This window comes from Apostichopus japonicus, chromosome 9, assembly GCF_037975245.1.
Source record: "Apostichopus japonicus isolate 1M-3 chromosome 9, ASM3797524v1, whole genome shotgun sequence".
In the NCBI taxonomy this organism is placed as follows: Eukaryota; Metazoa; Echinodermata; class Holothuroidea; order Aspidochirotida; family Stichopodidae; genus Apostichopus; species Apostichopus japonicus.
This window is the reverse complement of record NC_092569.1, coordinates 24,287,168-24,307,826: the sequence shown is the minus strand read 5'-3', so window position 1 is coordinate 24,307,826 and position 20,659 is coordinate 24,287,168. Positions and strand designations below refer to the sequence as shown.

The window sequence follows — 20,659 nt, the reverse complement described above, 5'->3', positions numbered from 1 at the left end:
GTTTACCTGTTCGTCGCGCGCGACATTCGATACACCATTAATTAAGTCCATGTATACAATTACGGCTCTGAATTACAGTCGAGTTTCTCTACAGAAACTCTAAATTTCTGACCCCAATGGCGCCCTCATATTGACGTTAAATTTAAAACTATCAGTAAAATCCTGGTTCATCCATTAAATGTTTCGGTGCGTCAGATGAACGCAGAAATAAAACAGCGGGTTCCCTTAGTGTTACCGTCCCCAATGATATAAGGCGAGGGTACCTCATGGTTATGTTCAATTGATCGTATCTTAGCCGTCGAGAAATACCTTCCCAGTATAAGGGGTAATGCACAATAATAAGAATTACGTTACGACCCGCATTCCTCAAAGGGCCAAACCCTAATTAAGATATTGCGCACACTCGGGACCTAAAAGTGGACAGTCGGGACCTGAAGTCCTAACATCAACTATTTTTTTTTCGTCAGTCCCAACCCCACCGGACCCCACGGGATCTTCACGGGACCCCCACGGGACGGGGTAAAAAAAATTACCCCCAAATTTGAAAAAATTATAAAGGGGGGGGGGGCTAGGCGCGTGGAATGTATCAAATTGAAAAAAATCATATAAAAGTTGACCGGAAGTGACCAAAATAATATTGTAAGTTATGTAATAGGTGCCTAAGTCCGAATGTCCATTTCCAGGTCCCGAGTGTCCATTTTTTTTGTCTATCTCCAACAGTGGGGGTTCCATGGGTGCGATATTTGGTCAAAGGGCTGAACTGATGTCACGGTACACCCACCAACACTTCCGGTCAGTTTTGGTCACATGACTATTTATCGCAGCCAAAAAATGCAAGTAACTTTGGATAATACTTGACTACTTTATTTTGGAAAATGACTACCCCTAGGTTACGGTCGAAAATCGTAATCTTTGACCTTTGATCTCCAAATGTCTTATGGATGTTAAGGGTTGATAGGGCACTTACATATGAAAAGGGCAAGTATATATCACTTCCGGTTCATGTGTTATAGGGGGTCAAAGGTCTAAAATGTCGTTCCTTCCAAAAAAGGTCAAAAATCGTGAGAGTGACCTATTTTCACGAAACTAGCAGCGATGACGTGTGACGTCATAAGGAACACTCACGTGAAAAAAATCGACAATGAGGTCATCGGGTCAAAGGTCAATCAGAGGTCAAAAATTTAATTCATCAAAAATTCATTTTTTTTATTGGATATGATAATTCGGACCACCGAAAATGGTCAAAAAGTTTTTTTTTTACCTAAGGTCATACCAATCCAAGATGGCTTCCACTCAAACTTAACCCCAACCCCTAGGGTTAGCTAGGATTAGCTTGGGGTTAGCATATTCGACTCCTGTGTGTACACGATATGGTTTTTCGGGACACAAATTGGTGTCGTGATGTAACTCGATGCGTACTATCACGTGATTATCTTAAACTTGTTTCAAGTTGTTTACTTCCGGAATGAGGGCGCTTTAAAGATTTACCTAGGGGTGCGTTTCTGAGACCGGAGGAATGAGCTATTAACCTGTAACTTACACTGAAGTCTCATCTCTTTAGGTTGTACAAAATAAGTTCCGTTTTTGTGGATATTTTCTTCTGACCGGAAGTGACGTTACCAAACGCAATATCATCGATTATTACAAAACTCGGTCATCGATTGCATTCTAAAAAGCAGCAAAAATATTTCGAGACATCTTATATTGATTCAGTGAGTTTCAACATTTTTTATAAATATTAGACAAAATGGCGGTCTAAATAAATATTCATAAGAAAACATTACAAAATATTTTTAAAAAACAATCAAAGACCGGAAGCAGATCAAACGACGTTTATATAATCTCTAAATATTAGTTTGAACTAAATCTGGTATTTAAAGCTAATCGGGTGAACTTTATTTTCCCGTCAAAAATAGCGCCCCCACCTAATGACGTAATAAATTCGAAATCGCGCAAACTACATGCAAATATTGTTCTTGATAGTTTCGGACATGCTGAAACCATTGGTGCTATTTTGAAAACGATCGGATTTTTTGTTGCTGAGATATGGGTACAAATATGTCAAAAGTGGGTCAGATGTGACGTCACGCTATATCGACAGCGGGAACCTGATGGGAACGGGACTTCCGGTAATGAAAGAACACAGAAGGGACTATCTATCGATTATAACTTTTCCAAATGTTGCCGTCGGCGCAGGCGTGCTTGTTTAGGGTTATTATAGCTACTACACGTGAAAAACACCTTTTTTTGGGGGGGGGGCATCCAAAACGTATAGACTATAACCCCTCCACGAGTATTAATGCTACAGTATGAGTTGTCTACACTTAGCTACGACTCTTTCCTCCCACATATGAAAATTCAGCCCTGTCACATACCCGCAGTGGAAAGGATGGGGGTACCCAAAAGAGTGACTTTTTAACTTTTCAAGACAAAAACACCTATTTTTGGCGCAAATAAAAATCATATAGACGGATAGCCTTTCCCAGTCTAATAATTACACGAAATTGGTGTATAACAAAAACTATGATAGAACAGCCTTCCAGAGTGACCATCATTTAGTTGATATCTCTGGATAAACTGCAAACAAATGTTTTAGGCATCTGTGTTTGATTGGGGAAATTTTACTTATGCATTATTTAGTAATTCACAAAGATTGAAGGTGACAGGCACAGGTTGGAACGAGATTTTAATTTAAGGGGAATGCAGGTTCAGTGGCGGCGGAACCGGGGGGGCTTGGGGGGGCTCAGCCCCCCCCCCCCAATGAAAAAGTTGAGGGGGCAAATGCATGATAAGCCCCCCCCCCCAATATTTACCAAGGCTCCGAAACGTGCATCTGCCCATTTTTCAATGCATACTTGTCGATCTGCCCGATGCACACGTATACTATATAGGTGTAATAATTGTAGTAAATGCTGGGGGTACATGCATTCGTCACAGTGCTTGGTTCATAGAAATTTGTTGGCAACTGCACATGGTTTTGTTTGTTGACATTTGTTGACATTAAGAAATGCTTTCTGTTATTTCTTAAGACTTTTATTTAATTATTGCATTTAATTGCAAGTAGTAATTTACTACACTCAAAAACGTCTTTGCGAGTACACTACGAGTAATAGCTACTCTCTTAAAACACCATTGAATATACAAATTACAATGTTTTTACAGATTTTTACGTGCAATCTGAAAAATTGCAGGCTTGAGACCCATATTTTAGGGCTAGGTATTCGCAGCATAAAACACTCGGGAAGTGCCGTTTCCGGCCATCTGGGGGTTTGAAAAACCCTAAATTTTCTTGTACGCTCCGCGCCAACTCATGGTGGCGCTCCGCTTAGATAGTCTCCACACATTAGCCCCCCCAATAATTTTCCCGTTCCGCCGCGCCTGTGCAGGTTGCATGAATGAGATGGCCAATGCGTGAAGGGTTGGAGGGTGTTCGATGCTCTGGAATATAGTGGAGGAATCGGTGGTTGCTGTTTAAAATTTATAAAATGGACAAGGTAGTAATGTGATATTTAAGTATATTTTAACACCATGCAAATTTGAGTTGTATTTTGTCTGTTTATTCCCTTTGTTTTTGTAACTTCAAAAATTGACACAAAGACATCAGAAAGAAAGTGACAAATTACCAGCTAGGTTGTTATTTGTAAACTATTTATTCAAAGGTGGGAAATTTGGAATAATGGTAAATTTCTTGAAAGAAAATTAAAAAATAAGAATAGAAACAATCAACTTCGGATGACAATTAATATCAATAATCAAGCATAACTATATCATGAATAACAATATCATATATGGTATATGTTACTTTAAGCAAAGGTGCTGTGGCCGAGTGGATAAAGGCGGTGGTATTTGAAGCAATGAGGCTTAGCAATCGGGAGATTCGGGGTTCGATTCACGGCCGGGTCATAGTAAGGTGGGTTTTTCATCCAAGAGCAATCTACAGTTTTCCCATCTGAAATGACTTTCTAAATTGAAAAGATTCCAAACTTGATTTAAAATGTTGAATTGGAAGCCACCGGACGTGTAAGTTGTAATCCATAAGCCCACTTTAACAACTGCAATGTATTGGAGAACACAATTATACTGATTTAAGTTTCTAGCATTCACAGTATAGATATATTTTCCATTTTTTAACCTTCTTCCATGCCTTCCTCTAAACGTTTTCAAAACATTTTTACGTTTGTAGAAAATATGTTATAAAAAATATTAGGACAATGTTATTAAAACGTTTTTATGTTTCAATATGATATCTAAAAAATGTTATAATACCATTTACAATAATTTTTTTAAAATACATTTCTGCGCCCTTCTCAAAATAGTTTAAAAACGTTTTGTGTTTGATGGGACAGCAATGAATTATACTGTAGAAAGAGTTAAAAGATTACCATTAGTACACAGCCTTGCATTTTACTGGTTAAAACAACAAAGATGTAACCCCTTTCACTATTTAAATCTCAAGGGAATATAAATATGGGCAGAAAATACTAATAGGAAATAACTGAAGAGACCCTACACACAGTGTATGGACATAGCAAATAAAAAAAAACAAGCTACAAAGTAAACAAAATATTGAACAACTTTATGATCAGGTACCAGCTGTGATGTAAAGTAACTTCTTAGAAATCAATCGGAAAAGTCACTATTAGAATAACCCATGGTGAATTAAATCCTCCGTTCTCTATATCCCTAAGAGCCTAGCAAGATACAGTAACAATAATAGTCAAAATATATTCAGAGTTCAGAATCATACGCTTTTATACCAAGAAGAAACCTTGTTTCAATCTCTCTGTCTTACAAAGTTGTTATTATGTCAAAGAACTTTAGACTAGAACTATAGACATTTGATATCATGTTAACACAGAACTTTCTCATTAACTTTCATTAAACCAAAACACAAATGTATCTCATACCAATGAGGAATAATGTACAATGATTACTAACAAAGCTAAACTGTTCCCCTCCGCCGCCCCCACCCCTCAACCACCTTGACCCGATTGAAACTACTTCCAAACATAATCTAAATGTAAGGAAAATGAACTGAAAGTTCCCTTAATGGAATAACAAAGGCAGGGATTGAAGACAACTTATATTATTCAGTAATCTCAAATACTAAATTTTAAGTTAATCGCTTCCCATTTGACTGAACTCTGACGTCATCAATATGCAATTTTAAGGGTATTACATAATCAATGGCGGCACACAGTATTCTGTGACAAGGGTTTGGGAGCTTATTTTCAAAGCCAGCATATTCAGTCAAATGGGTAGCGGTTAACTTAAAAATTTGAGTATTAAAGAGTTTTGAAGTTACTAAATCATATAAGTTGTCTTTAATCCCTGCCTTGGTTATTCCTTTAATCCGAGTCTGAGTGTTCGGAAGCATTCTCTGCATCAACAATCAATTGATCCAAGTATGCTCCTTCATCATCTTCTGTGGGAACCACCTCCAGGTCAATGTCTTCATGAACAATTTGTCTGTCTTGAAGATCAATGACACGGATAATAGATGGTTCCTCTACATGGTCCAGTTCCACTACTTGACTAAATAAAGTATAAATATAATATGCGAAATGCTGCATTTCTCTCAGCTTGTAAGTTAGAAAAATTGACTCTCCTGGATGCTCTGTGCCAAAGAAAATCATGAATCTCATATCACGAATAGCATTGGCAATACTGAAGGTAACTTGCTTCATCTCAGCCTCCAGCATAGACACTTCCTGGCAGCTGTGGTCAACTTTCAGTAGAGCATCTACAAGGAGGCACTTCCCATACCTTGGCACATTCTCTTTTGTGACATCTCGACATAGGCAATCCCATATTGGTGATTTAACATCCAATATATCATCCAAAGTTAATATATTGGGATAACGGTCAGAGGATGTCTTGAAAGTCCTGTTGCAAAATTTATGCAACAACTTCTTGATGGCAGTTGACACTTTGTTTATTTCTAAACAGAGGCGTTTAGCAATCTTTTGTCCATCTGGGGTAGCAACAAAGAAAAAAGGGAAATAAGAGAGTTAACATCATAGAGAGTTGATAATACCCATGGAATTAAAAGTGTGGTTACTTGGATATGACAATACAGTGGCAAAGAGATGTAATACAGAAGACGTTCAACTACAACAGAACAAATCATAGACTTCATATATATTTACTGACTGATTACTGACTGATTGCACTCTTACTAACATTATTCCAAACAGTTTAATCATGTACAATGATGTGCAAAACCTTTTGCACCATTCATATCTGTTTGGTGTGATACAGTGCTATTTTTTTTTTACCTCATGTACTTAATGAGGGGAGGTGGGGTGGGGTGACCCAACCCATCTTTCATCTAGAAGTGGTCCAGCATGGCCATATTTACAATCTAAGTCATAAAACTTCAGAGGGAAACCACATACCTCCTACTCAAGAGGTTGCACCTACAGCATTGTGTGTATTTATGTTTTTATAATGCACTCAAACCCCAAAGATGCAATGATCATTTTGGATCAAGTTTAGAAAATTTAAGTTTGGTGCCAGAGGAAATGATGATGGACATGATTGTAAGGAACATTTAAAAGTTGTAACTGAAGGTAATTATTTAGCAATAAGTCAGGTGTAACCACCACAACAAACAAAAAAAGAAAATCATGCTCACCAGCATATCTCCTCTTCAAGTGAAGAAGAAACCACCTGTCTACTGTCAGTGAATGCAGTTCTTGCAAGATAGCCAGTCTTGCTCTGTCTTCATTAATCTGAAGATATTTTTTTAGATCATCTCCATCCCTTGACCATCGAGGTCCACTCTCCACCCCAAGGAGTTGTTCATGAATGCTACAATGAAAAATTTTGATAAAGAATAAAGAAGCCACATATACTGTGCTGGCAAACTACTATTACAAAAAAAATATGGATTTGATTGTGTTTGAAAATGAAGCCAGAAACATTGAAAGCATAATTTTGTATAATGAAATGTTACTGCTATATCCAGTATCACTGAAAATGTAGGTTGAATATATATTGGCTTCATACTGCAATGGTTGGTCTATCAGCTCAAACACAATGTTTGTTTTTCATCAAATCCAAACACCACAGAAAGAACAAGATTCAATCACAGTCATGGTAATACATCCCCACGCCCACTCCCAAATAACAGCAATTCACAAATAATGATTCACTATTTACCTTTTCAGTTTTCTTGCAATGAGTTGGTTATGAAGGTGATCCCCTGTGTCAGTGTGTCCAGTTAATTCATCACTGCAAGAATTGAAAGTAATCATCAATCATTATGCTCTCCAATTTCCATATGAAAACCTCTGCTTGGATAAGTTAAAAGCACAGAAACTGACTTGGTATGAGCATTGATGCTGATGGAATAAACTTTAACTTACTTGGAGTCCAAGTGTTGTTGATACATATTATGTCACCTATTGAAACTGTGAACACAGCTTTCCCATTTCATCTCTCGATTGGGACTGCCAAAATAATGACTATTTTACTTGCTTAAAAAATGAATAGTAACAAATATTCAGTTTAGAGTCTAGGCTCTCCATCTAGGAGGAACTGTTTTTGTTCCTGTATTACTTTAACCTCTAAAAGCAGTCTGACTTATTTTTGTATCAATTGCTTGCCTTCTACAGAATTTCAGTGCATCATTATTCTTTTGTTTACCATTTGCTTATTTTTAAGACACATGTAGAAAACATTATTTCATGTTGCTATGTGACCATGCCACCAGAACAGTGCTACATACCAATGCTACATACCCAAATGGTGGGCAATTATTTAAACCTGTCCTACAGAAACATGCAAATTTTTCAAGTTTGTGCTATATGGTATTCGGATTTGTAGCAAGGAAATACCTTCACTCTATACATGTTATATCTGCAATTATGAATTTAATGCAATATTGCTCGCATGAACCAAATGTAGAAGCATGTGTCTGTTTGAGCATTGTAGTTGAAGGACATACATATTGTTGTTGTTTGTTTGCACCCTGCACGACTTATGCTGAAAGATCAGCACACGAGTACGTATATGACATTCATAAAACTGCTATTGTTGAATTAAGTAATAATAGCTGATACAAAGTTATACACATAAGTTGAGTACAATAAACTCACCACATATCATAATATGTTGACAGCTGGATAGCATATGCCTCGTTTGTTGACATGTCTGCACCAGATGCTGCAAGTGGAGATAAACAAGCAGGAAGCATCATCAAAAAGAGAAAGTTGCATCAATTGAGTTCTACAAGAATGCTGATGAAAACTAAAAATATTCTTACCCAACAAGAGAATTTGATCAGTACAACATACATTCACTGGCCATCTTTGGCTATTATATAATAAGAAGAAACATGAATGAGCTTTCCTAAAAAAGTGGATTACAGTTAAATCTTACTAGTCAACACAGAAGGAGACACTTGGGTTGATGTCAGCTCAACTCTCCATCTTCGAATCATCGTCTCAGTGATTGGTTCTGAACCTGTTGTGTAATATAAGTGAATGATTAAGGCATTGCTTTGAAGGAACATTTCTGGCTGAAAGACTGTTAAATGTTTCCTCAGATGTGGTCACTACATTGAACACTACTTAACACAACACTTTTTATCCTTTGTTTTTGTTTCCCAGCGTCACTTTGAAATAAAGTATGTACAAATACTCAGCTGTACAACTTTTGCAGCAGGTTGCAAAGTTCTGTCTATACGTTGGGGCAATTTTGATGCCAAAGACACTTTGAATTTCAATTGAATATGTAAGCCAAAGTTTCCATTACATGAACTTATTTCCTTTCACACACATGCATACAATTAATTTGGGTATGTGACATATATATATATATATATATTATTATTATTTTTTTGGGGGGAAGGGGGTTAGGGGAGGTTAGGGTGGTGGGTATTTCCATTGTGCATTGTAAGTTCTGATCCATCAGTTAAATTCATCCACAACAAAGGGGTGGCAATTTCATTCTTTACCCGACAAATCAGAGAACCATATGGATCTTTTCAACACAAGATAATACAAGATAGGATCTACCAACACATCATGTCATGTGATATAAGTTAATATTACAGCAAATAGCACATTGGAAGCAGTTACTGTGACTGTGTTAATGAACTGCTCCCCTCTACTCTGCAGGACCCATGCCAACCATTACCCCTTTCCCCCCCCCCCCCCCCCATCTATTGGCGTGTTAAAAGCTACTACTGATCACAAACCTTGCTGATGAGACGACATGGCTTCTGCCAGTTCTTCCTTTGCAGTATTCACAGCCTGGGTTGCACGATGATATCTTTGCAGGAGGATTTCACCTAATTGAAGTAATTAATGAAGAATTCATATACTACTGATTAATTACCCAACTGGCACACAAAAAGTATATATGATATCAAACAGTATGGCAACCATTTGGTATTGCACTTAACAATCGATGTAAGAAAATAAGAAATACTGTACAAGCTAATTAGCATTTTACTTTGTACAGCAATGAAATACACAATAAGGAATACTACAGGATTCCAACAATTAATATTGCTATGAACTGACCGGAATTATTAAAATTTTAAACCATTGCGTCATTTTAAGTTGCATTACCAAGGTGTCTTGTTGTTTTGTGGGCATAATGTATCAGAGCATCACATAGAGCATCAATCCTGTGGGATGGAGTCATCTCTCGTGTACTCGTCACAAAATTCCGCATGTACGACCACAGCCTTTCTACTTGCTCACCATCACTGAGGGCAAATCCATCAACCCGTCTTGTACTGTATGTGATCTGTGGAAATATATAACTATGTTATGTTATGTTGGTTTATGCTGTCCTGTGCTTGCAAGCTTGTAAATTAGGGACATGTTGTAACTAATATACAACAAAATGAGCAGAATTGATCCTACTACATCTTAGGATTAGCATTAAGGAATATGCAAACATAAACAACAAAGAGCACTTCAACAAATATTGCTTGACACAACGGGAATGTGTTGGTAGCTAGTTTGCTAGAACTTCTTCTTTTGATTAAAAGAGTATATGTGAAACTAACTGCTGATGCACATGCTCTTGTTGATTCTGGCCAAGAGTCATTCTAAACATGTCACTATGGCTGATACCAACTAAGGACATAACACATGAAAGGTACAAGAACTGTACATTTCATCAATAACTGGTTACAAGATGTTTTGGTACACAATGATTGCACATTGCTTTCCTTGCCAGCTTACAGAATACATGTTTAAGTTATAGATATTGAGTTGAAATTGATAGAATAAGACTGTTACCTGGCATGAAGGTTTGTGCCCATAAATGTGAAAAGCTGGAACAGCTAGTTTGATTTTGGACAGCAGTGCATGTTGCCCTGATTTCTGTTGCAGAGAAAACAAAATTTAAAGAACATTATGCATTGAATCTTTTTGGGGGAATGAAAATGTTTAATTCCTGTCTATGCATGTGATGGCTTATTGAAAGAAAAACATACTTGTAACTATGTTTTTGTGGAGGCTTTCTCTGCTCTCATCAAATCACAATACAGACAACAGACCAAGTCAAGGAATAATTTATTCACTATCACTTAGCAAATTCAAAATTCAATAGCAATTTGTACACACTAAACTATTCTATTTGCAATTATTTATGAGTCCCAAAATTCATAAGTAATAGAAATAATGTATACATACTGAATGTGCTTAAGGAAAGAAATAGGGAGAGATAGAAAGTAAGTTTTGTTTTCTTTCTTTGTATGTAAATGTTGCAAGTAAATTTCAATTACCCACTAAAATTAAGCTTGTTATTTTAGCAAGTCATTGTCCGGATGATCAAGGGCGTAGGAACCGGGGGCGGGGGGCTGGGGGGCCAGCCCCCAGTGAAAAATATGGAGGGGCAGAAGTTTCATTCCGCCCCCCCCCCCACTTCGCAAGTCAGAAAACCCTTTCATTTCCAAATGAGAAAAAAATCTCATTTGGAGCACCAAATTGCATCTAAGGCCAGGTGAAAATACAAAATTATTTACAAAATGGAGTGGGTGTTGAAGTGTGCTATATTGCGCCAAATTGCATCTAAGGCCACCTGGAAATGCAAAAAAATTCCAAAGGGAGAGGGACACCCCCTATCCCTTAGACCCCTCCCCCAGGCCGGCCATCAGTCTTCAGCCCCCCACTCAAAAGAACCTTCCTACGCCACTGCGGATGATTGCTTCATCTATGGGGAATATTCCTTATGATATCACAAAGCTCCATTGCTTTGTGATATACTATGTGATGCCAGGTAAAATAAGTTAATGTTCTAACCAATAGAAACCAATTATGATCACTGTTTACCCATGTGGTTACCAATAGCATGGATGAGGGAGGGTTATCAATTGTGAATGTCCAACCCCTCAACCAGTTTCTTTCTTCACACACTGTTTAGACTTTAGTTTCCTGTAAATGTGACACTATTTTCCATTTTACCCTAACCTATTGAGATTGGTAGTCTCATTTGATGTAAGCTATACATAATTATAAAGTATTTCAATTACCGTACCTTAAGGTGAGCTTCTAACATACAGGCAATGTCGTACAAAATGTAATGCTGGGTATTCGGCAATTCTTTCAACAGATGCTGTACCATATAGACTGCATTGGAAAGTCTGAAATAAAGCAATTAATAAAGATGATGGCTTGTACACACACGATACGTAATAGTCACAAATAAGTCTTTTTTTTTACTATGATGGATGGATCAAATGTAACTGGGTGTAATAGTTCATTTTATTACTAACTCTAGGTATATTTTTTTCATGTTTATTAAAATGGGTCTTCTTTAAACAAAAATAACCATAACTTCATGATTTTCGATGATGCAGGATTGTAATTGGGAAAATTAGGTTGAGTGAGTAGCACTTTAATCATACTGATAAAGATAATCCTGGGTACTACTTTTCTGGTGTTCATATAACTAACTACAGGAGTGATCAAACTCTGTACAGTATGCCCATGCTTGGTACTCCACCAGGGGTATACCTCATCACTCATCCCCAGAACTACTTTGTCAATAAGGCCTTTGGAGTGGATACTGTTTTTTGAGTGAAATAGAATTTAGCATCCAAATGGCTATACTTCAAGTATGGAACTATATGAAAGGCCCTTCTGACTATAGGGAAGGCCCTTCTGACTATATGGAAGGCCCTTCATGGATTACACCTTAATATTTGTGGGATTTCATTTCCCCTCACAAGCCAACTCATTCTCAAAGCTTTCCACATGCTAATCTCCTTATTGAGCCTCCCTTCAAATTCAATGGATATGATATTTCTGCATTCTATAGAAAATTGGCCCTTGTTTATAAAGTCACATGAACTCAGACATTGCCACTCACTAAACAGCTTCAAGAAGCAGCCTAAACCTTTCTCTTTCAAGGCACTTCTTGCAGTGTTCCACCATAACAGCGCTTAATAAATACTGATTAATGATGATGATGATATGTTTTAGGTTACATATATACTTACTGCTCCCCCTGGCGAAGACTAAAGAATGAAATTGGCATCTCGTGCCTGCAGACGCTCCCGAACACTCCCGTCTCATCTATTTTCTTTGATTTGTTCTTTGACTGCATGAGATCACCAGCTTGAAATGTGCTACAGTTCTGCAATTGCAATGAAGCATTAATCATTATACCCTAGGTGTATATAACATCAATATGTGTCAGATACCAGTTGGCACGATGTTTAAAGTTATTTAAAGGATTTAGTGACATGATAACCAGAAAGCTATGAGGTTTTGTCTTTTGTGATTCCTTGCCTGACATACATAAGTAATTTAGCTACCTCATTTAGGATGTTGTCTATAGGGTAACACCTGGCTTGTCTACCAATGTGCACCCTGCTATGTGAGTCATCGCAGAGGTCAGAGTGAAGCCCCTATAGGCAGATTCAAATAGTAAAGGTAAAGCTGGAACTTCAAACAAATTAATCACCGCCGTAGAAAATCAGGAAATTGTCTTGAAATAGCAACCTTTAAACAACCAGATCTGGCTTCCTTGAGCATTTGGGATCATTTTCTGTTGTTATAACTAACACATTCAAGACTCAGACTTTAATAGAAACCCAAGTAAAAATCACTAAGTTAGCCACAATACCAGAAGTACAGTTTTCAATCAACAACTGAGCAATAAATATGGTGCATCTATGTACTGAGTAAGTATGAATTTAACACAACCAAAACATAAAATGGTGCTTATCATGTTAACAAGTGGAGGTTTCCCATACAAACATGGATACAAAAACACGGCTTCACCATCATATACAGTATATGCCACATTGAAACATACATGCTCACACACGCACACAACCAGATAGATTCCTTCGGCAAGGATATAGAGATGTATTAATTTATTGTTACCTGTTTGCTAGTGGCCTGATGATGGTAGCTCTGGACAAAGCCATCCACTACGTTCTGCTCCAAAAAGAAAGAATCTACATACTTTGGGGGCAACTCGCTCGAGCCAGACTTCTTCCAACGCTTCAAGCCAAACATAGCATCCAAGCTTAAAATTCTTTTACCACCGGTCTGTTCAAGAGAGCAAGAGAGAAATCCCAATTGCTCATATCAGTATAATGTTTTAGGCTATTGCATGCCAGTGATTACTACAGAACATTGTAAAGACAGTTTCAAGTAGCACTGTCAATTTGAATCCCATATTTCTGCTTCAGTTGTATAAGGAATGTATTACTGCTGATGACATGGTGGTTCTATACAGCAGCATTCTAATGATTCAGATTGATAGAAGCAGCTGACAGTCCTCATGATGAACACGGAACCCCACAAACAATTAATGCCACAATTAATTATTATCTCCATATAAAGATCAACATTCACATCAAATAAGGTCCCTAGTGCAGTACAGTACCTACCTTCGGGCAAGCAAGACAGCTTGGTTTGAGGGGTTTGTGGAGCAGTGGGTTTTGAAGGAATTTAAAACTGTCCAATTGGTTGCACATAAAACGGAACTCTGCAAAGGAGTTCTTCGAGAGCAGGGAATAAGGGTTTTTGACCTGAAAATAAAAAAATTGTAGATGAAATGATATGTGTAATACATGAAAGCTTATGTATATATCTGATAATGTAGGCATCACATACAGCTACAACCTTTTTGTGGTGAAATTCTATCAATCAATAATTTACATGACACAAACCAAAGAATTGTATGTAAAAACTTATACAGTATAACATGAATCACTAAAAATGAAAACTCACTAAGATTGGTAGGGTTTTAGGCACCATCCAACTCAGTGCTTGACAAAGGTTTCTGAGTGCAACATGGCATTCCAGTGACATGACTGTCAACCATCTCATCAGGTCTACAGAAAATGCAACCTGTGGTTTGACTGCAGATGCTGGCCATAGTCCCATACGAACAAGTTGAGTTGCTTCAGACTCACAGTTGCAAAATGCCACTGGAATATCATGTTGTCGGCCTGTAAAAATGAATATCATCGTCAGTCTGAAACCATGCAGAGTGTTGCTTAATTTAAATGTTTACATTTCAGTGAAGTTAACTTAATATTTACACAGCAGCACTGATATTGTGACATTCTATTAGTATTTTTATAAAACTTTTCTGAATACTCACTGATGCTTAGACTGTTGCACTGAAATTGTAGAACAATTTCTAAACCTCTATAAAACTACTGCAACATTTGAAATACTGTATATTTTTTGGAGAATTTGTTTTAAAAAATTGGGTTTTGTCATATTTCAAAGGAGACATTTTCATGCTTTTGGCCTGTTGAAAAGCAAAACCACTGTCTAAAGCCATGATTAACTGTCTTTTCTTTAAACAAACAATTGTTTCAATTAAATAAAAATTCAGCCGAGCCAAGGTGATTGATGATTACATTTACAGTACCCCATGCCTACTGGTAACAACTTAATAATGTAATTAACTGCATGGATATTGTCAGTGAATATAACATGTATGATATGTACCTACCTTTGTAATCTACAACAACAATATTGTGTGTCTGGACCGATTCACAGTCGTGGTCTCCCTTTGGATACCATGGTTCCTGTTTTACAAAGACCTCTGTCAATGTTTCATCCTGTCCAAAAGAAGAAAATGAAAGAATATTGTATATTATACTATCTATTCATTCTAGTATTTAGCTGTTTCCATGCTTAAGGCTCTGTAGCAAGCCATGGGCGAAAGCCCCTGACTGTTAAAAAAATAGATTCCTTGGTTTGAGAGAACTGAAAAATATAGCTGTTGGAAATATGAACTTTGTGGGCCGGGTTAGACAGAAACATCAAATAATATACAATTACAACAGACTTATATGATTCATCTGAATGTTATTAAATATTGATCAACTGTTTCTAATCTATTTCTTGGAATTCAAGGCATAACATGCACAACCCCTTCGACCTTAATTACTTGAATAGTAAATTGAAAATGCCACTTTAGTGTCAACCTGTTCTTTAGTTTTAACAAGACATGTTTCTTAAAGTTTCTCATAAACAACAGTGTCCTGTGAAATTCAACAGTATCAACTAAAAATCAATGAAAGGATTGTTTCTTTAGAGCGCACACACCACAATCAAGTCTGATAAACTGCCATAAAGCAGTACAAATAAACTGGCTGTGGTTAACATGAACAAGTATAGCTAGCTTCAATACAGGTAGAAAACAAAGAAACTTTAGATCAACTATGAGAAGTTGCAAAATAGTAGGTACTGGCTAAATCCTGTGGTTATCCACAGAAGCTGCACCTCAAGGGAAAACACCTGTTTTCTCGCTTTTATAAACTTTATGAACACTATTGATCCACAGTTAAAATATACACAAGCAATTGATAAAGATTGATAAAGCTCACATGGCACTGGTGAGTCATATCCATTGCATATCATTATGAACAGTGACAATTTGGTGGATATACAGGCAAATAAAGTCAATATAGGAGTAGCTGTACTCATGCATGCATGTCAATTGATCATTTGTTGTGAAGAGCACAAAAGTAGTCCAGCTAGTCTGAATTGATGACAAATGTTTCTTTAATGGAGATAAGATGTCAATTAACTTGTAAAGCAGAAGGTGAATGACAAATTCCTATACCTAATTTTTCAAACAAATTTGCAAAATGATGTGAATAACTGTTTTACAAAAATTTATTATCCACCTGCAATGTGTAATTTGTTTGGAAATTTAACTTTCATATTAATTACTGTTCAAGTACTTGACTAAACTGAAAACTGACTAGAACATAAGTTTGAACCATGAATTAAACATACTATATTTCCCATCTGAAATGAAAACCAATTACACAGGTTGTAGATAAAATAACTATACCTCATATGAACACGGCACATGCAATTTTCCCTGGTGAGTCTGAACAAGATGTGGCCCACAGAAGTATGCGTGGTGATGGCAGTCGTCACACTTGTACGATACTTTAGCAATGCAGCCAGTGACACAGCACTGACCGTTATCTGGTGGCATAAATGACCCCACATATGCCTTCATCAGCTCTCCCCGGATATTAGTCCAAGCTTCTTCACTTGCCTTCACTTTCTCCTTGTATGACTTGGATGAAGACTGTGTAGTTTGAGGCCTGGCTAGGGATGCTGACTGGGTTAATTCATCAGAATTTCCATCTGCAGAATCCAGGTGTTGTTGCAGCTGCAGATCTTCATCCCAAATAATTCTACTGAACAATTCTTTGAAAGTTGCCTTTCGTTTTCTTCTTCGCTGACGAAAGCAAACGGTTTTTGAGGTCAGACGTCCTTTCTTTGTCAGACTTACTGACACAGCACGTCGTTTCGGAGGCTTGCCCAGTTTCGCTTTTTTACCAACGGGTGGGCCCATTGATGCCATTGCCTAAAATTTGTAAAAGACATGATGATAATTATACAAGTACAGTACTTAGCACTGTAAATCTTCAATCACTGTTTCTTCACACATAGTAGAAAATTAATTTTTATTTCCAAAATGAGCATCTGAGCAGAACTATAGAATTAAGAAATATAGTCCGTAAACACTTGTTAATACTGCAAAAGTTGTTTGTCATTAGTGAGAAGAATCCGATGTTAGAATATGTATAGGTTGATTTTTCAATCTGCAGGATTTTCACAGAAAATAGATATACTGTGGTCCCATATAGCCCTGTTTACTCGTCAATAACAGGTTCGGTACCTTTCCATACCGTCCAATATATTGTTTCACCATTTGTACTATTGTAGCAGTGGCAATAAAGGTATGTAACCATTATAAACACACATGCACTTCTAACAGAAACCTATACTTTCAACAGAAAGTAGTCTTTCTTGAACATTATGCTCCTCATAATTAAATTGCATAATATGGTCAACTGACAGACGTTGCCCGTTTGAATCAAGGGGTCATAACGTTTCCCAGTCCCATAAGTTAGTCACATGTGTGTTTTCAATTAGCTCGGCCTACCTATGCCAGAACTTCTAGTACTAAATCATAAATGAAGCCAGGCTATAGTACTACTACTATACATTGCCTAGTATATAGGCCTACAACTTGTACAACTTGGCGAGAACCAATTAAAAAAGTTAGGCCTACGTATTTTGTCCAAAGAATAAATGCAGATTCTGTGACAATTTTACTCAAAAACATGTTTGAATCACTTACTTTTGAAGCAAACTTCTTTTATCTGTGTTTCTGTAGGTTGGTGTTTCAGAAATTTTTAACAATACCTAATCAGGGAGTTGTTATGGAATATACGTAGCTGGAAAGAATAACATTCACGGTACAATTACTGTACTACGACAACCAAAACCGGCCCGAAAGTTTTCACATACGCACCAACGCTATTGGTTTTCGTGCCTAACATCATGATCATTCTGTGATTGGACGAGCTTGCAATGACGTCATGTCTCTCAGAAGGTCTAGAATGTATTTTAGTCCGCTAAACTGCGCGGTCGACGGTACCTTTTGGACGCAATATAGCGATACAATATTGGACGAGCTGGGTGGATCATTCATAAGAATTATGAATATTCATAAATGTACACTTTGCGTTATAAGGATTAAATTTAGGTTGGCGTGTCTGTTGCCTCTTTCTAAACAGATTCCCAGAAGAGGGAAACACTCTTCTAATGCCAATGTTTCTCATTTGATTTACTATTTTGTTATCTCGTGGAGTTTGTTAAATTCAAGAGTTTTTATCAAGTAGGAAAGATGAAGCTCTCCGTGTTAGATGCAATCATTATATTTGGAGCATGTTTGTTCATCGAATGGACAGAGGGTGAGTTTCATATCTGTAGAAGTCATTTAAATATCCTCTTCAAAGACCTTATAGTGACTTAAGACTGATAAACTTAACGCAAGTCTGAACACGATACATAATATATATAACACAAGTAATGAAATCGAATCGCTGAGAGAGAAGGTTCAACACGATTTCTTAGCAATGAATGATCATATATAGACTCGCATTAAATATAGGCTGTATATGCTTAATGACATTGACCATGGCATAAAAATCTACAAATGCAAATACAGAGGTATGTGTTGGTGTACATCACTTAACCCCCAGATCGATCAGATCGTTCGGTTCGATAGTAGCCCTGGCTCCAATCATTGTGGTCGTATTTGTATCTGTTTCATATTATTCTTTTATACACGTGTGTGCGTATCGTTATATGACTCTACTCTGGTAATGAGATCTCGATTGTAACCATTTCCGTTTAAGTACAAATGTTTTTATTTAATTTTGAGGGCCATCTGGGATGTTTATTGTCTAATTGTAGTAATAGATAAAGAAATCTCAGCGTTTGTTCTTTACTTGTTTTTTTTTGTGTTATATTCTCTGTATGTAATGGAGAGGTTCAAGGCTCTTCGCTACTAAAACAAAACCATCCAAGCTGCATTTGTTTCCATACAACCACCAGTCCTCAGTAGGGAATAATGAGGCGCCCCAGAATATTAGTCTGAGTAAACGTTACAATATATACATGATTCAGAATCCACTACCTCCATGTAAATAATTTTTCAGGGGAGACAGTCAGGGAGTCAACGACATTCCTTTTTCAAATCCTGGTTCTGCCTCCTGAAAATAAGTAATACAAATTTATGAACCATTACTACATTAAAATGTGTAGGGATACCCGAATTATAGTTAGAACAGACTTTTTGTTATACTAATTTGTAAGGAATAAATATGTTTCGCAATGTAAATTTCTTAGTTAGTAATCATTTAGGCATTTTTTCATTTCTTAATATTATAATCAAAACGTAACAGCGTTTTGCTTCTATTATTGATACATTCCCTAGTCACATTAATGTATAAAAATTAGTTCAAAATTAAAAACTTCAATATTTACTTTGCAGGACAAAAGCCTTGCTACTGCAGAACAAATGTCAACAAGGAGGGGAAGAGTGAATGGATCAAAGAGGGAGACAATTGCAACATTATCACATTTGGAGGAGTGACACTGGAAGAAGATGGATCAACAAAACTCAAAAGTAAGATTCGTAAACAAAAATTCTTTGAATTTTATCATTGAAATTAGTCTTTGACTGTGGGAATATTTAAAGTTTTAAAACATTTGAAAAAGAGCACACGGATGTTTTTTTAACAACATTTGTTGATATTATCTTTGGATGACTGGTGTTTACATTTTCCCGTACATAGCGACATGACCACCGACCACTAACCGCAGATGAATCGATTTATTGGATAGTCTGCTTAACTTGGTACGCGATAACAGTTAGCCAAAAGTTAGACTCTGCCTTGAGTCTGAACTTAAATCTACGATTAGAGGAGGTCAACCTTACGCTTTAACAAACCCAAATATCGTACGGGAATTACAGTGTACCCTGTATGATATATCTTATAGATAAAATGGTGATGAAACACTCAAACTCGACCATTAAGTAACATAGAATTGTCATATTTCAATAGCCCTAGGAAATGTTAACACATCATATATCTATATACCACGCGGTGAGACTGTAATATCACAACAACTCCAAATAGACGTACAGATGTTAGTAAAATAATATAGATAGGCCCATCGATAGTTTATAGTTTCCAATCAACTTACTGTTATCTAGACCGCGATATATGTAGGGAGGGGTAATTATGTAATTATTCAAGCAGCTCAAAGCACAATAAAAGTGAATTAATCTCGAAGAATCCTTACATAAACTATGCAAGATATGGTGAAAGCTGCCTTTCTCACGCTGCTCTTATTTCACAATGTTGACAATTTAAGCCATAAGCAAATTTCAAAACTCCTGCAGCTTGTCTGAGAATAAAGTGATATAGAAAAGTTGAATTTTAAATAGTTAACCAAACAGAAACAAACTTAGAACAGAACAGAATGAACTCTTTGTATGTAGGCCCAAACCTATCGACCAATACAGACTGACAACTTCACGGGAGACTTAAAAAGTCTAAACATATTATGTTTTTGTTGATGATAAAATGGCATACATAATTCTTATGATCATGACAAAATAGATACTTCCGGCTTCCGTCGTATCGATGATTAGTGCCAAATTAAAAAGCTGAAACAAATTATTTCTCTTCAGTGTGTTTAAGTTGACCGTTCTACTTGTCATTGATGTTCTCCGTTAGGCTTTGATTGACCGAGTTAAACGCTGTGATGTCTTTAATATAGACTACGTAACTTTGTCTCCACAAATATATACATGTATTTAATTTAAAGCTGCT

The 20,659-nt window shown here is 36.8% G+C and overlaps 2 protein-coding genes and 1 long non-coding RNA gene across 5 annotated transcripts in view; 2 read left to right on the top strand and 1 right to left on the bottom strand.

Moving 5' to 3' along the window:
* Window positions 1-167: 167 nt before the first annotated feature.
* On the top strand, window positions 168-5,123 carry LOC139973607 (uncharacterized). Its single transcript, XR_011795269.1, has 2 exons — window positions 168-2,706; window positions 3,387-5,123. It is a non-coding gene; the product is annotated as an uncharacterized lncRNA (long non-coding RNA).
* On the bottom strand, window positions 3,632-17,953 carry LOC139973606 (uncharacterized). Of its 3 annotated transcripts, XM_071980409.1 has the most exons (16): window positions 17,611-17,953; window positions 16,303-16,830; window positions 14,950-15,058; window positions 14,214-14,434; window positions 13,871-14,011; window positions 13,359-13,526; window positions 12,467-12,603; window positions 11,503-11,608; window positions 10,263-10,346; window positions 9,582-9,762; window positions 9,206-9,298; window positions 8,386-8,469; window positions 8,103-8,169; window positions 7,165-7,236; window positions 6,638-6,813; window positions 3,632-5,974 (listed from the first exon to the last, which is right to left on the bottom strand). In XM_071980409.1, the coding sequence occupies exons 2-16, from the start codon at window positions 16,825-16,827 to the stop codon at window positions 5,349-5,351; spliced, it is 2,790 nt and encodes a 929-aa protein (XP_071836510.1). In that variant the 5' UTR covers window positions 16,828-16,830; window positions 17,611-17,953; the 3' UTR covers window positions 3,632-5,348. The 3 variants fall into 3 exon arrangements, with proteins under 3 accessions (XP_071836510.1, XP_071836509.1, XP_071836511.1); XM_071980408.1 differs by having other exon boundaries at window positions 16,303-17,953; XM_071980410.1 differs by lacking the exon at window positions 10,263-10,346 and having other exon boundaries at window positions 16,303-17,953.
* A 206-nt stretch (window positions 17,954-18,159) lies between these two features.
* LOC139973960 (uncharacterized) overlaps window positions 18,160-20,659 on the top strand; it is an 18,924-nt gene continuing 16,424 nt past the window's right edge. The window contains exons 1-2 of the mRNA XM_071980851.1: window positions 18,160-18,226; window positions 19,312-19,446. Of these exons, the coding sequence (XP_071836952.1) occupies window positions 18,160-18,226; window positions 19,312-19,446 (202 nt within the window). The remainder of the gene's footprint in view (window positions 18,227-19,311; window positions 19,447-20,659) is intronic.

What these genes read in the sequence shown, in the direction of transcription:
- LOC139973606 (XM_071980408.1), bottom strand. Translation starts at nt 16,827, where the DNA reads ATGGCATCAATGGGCCCACCCGTTGGTAAAAAAGCGAAACTGGGCAAG. An exon ending in GCTGTCTTGCTTGCCCGAAG is followed by an intron (nt 13,527 to 13,870) that starts GTAGGTACTGTA and finishes TCTCTTGAACAG; the next exon opens with ACCGGTGGTAAAAGAATTTT. An exon ending in CAAAACAACAAGACACCTTG is followed by an intron (nt 9,299 to 9,581) that starts GTAATGCAACTT and finishes TACTTCAATTAG; the next exon opens with GTGAAATCCTCCTGCAAAGA.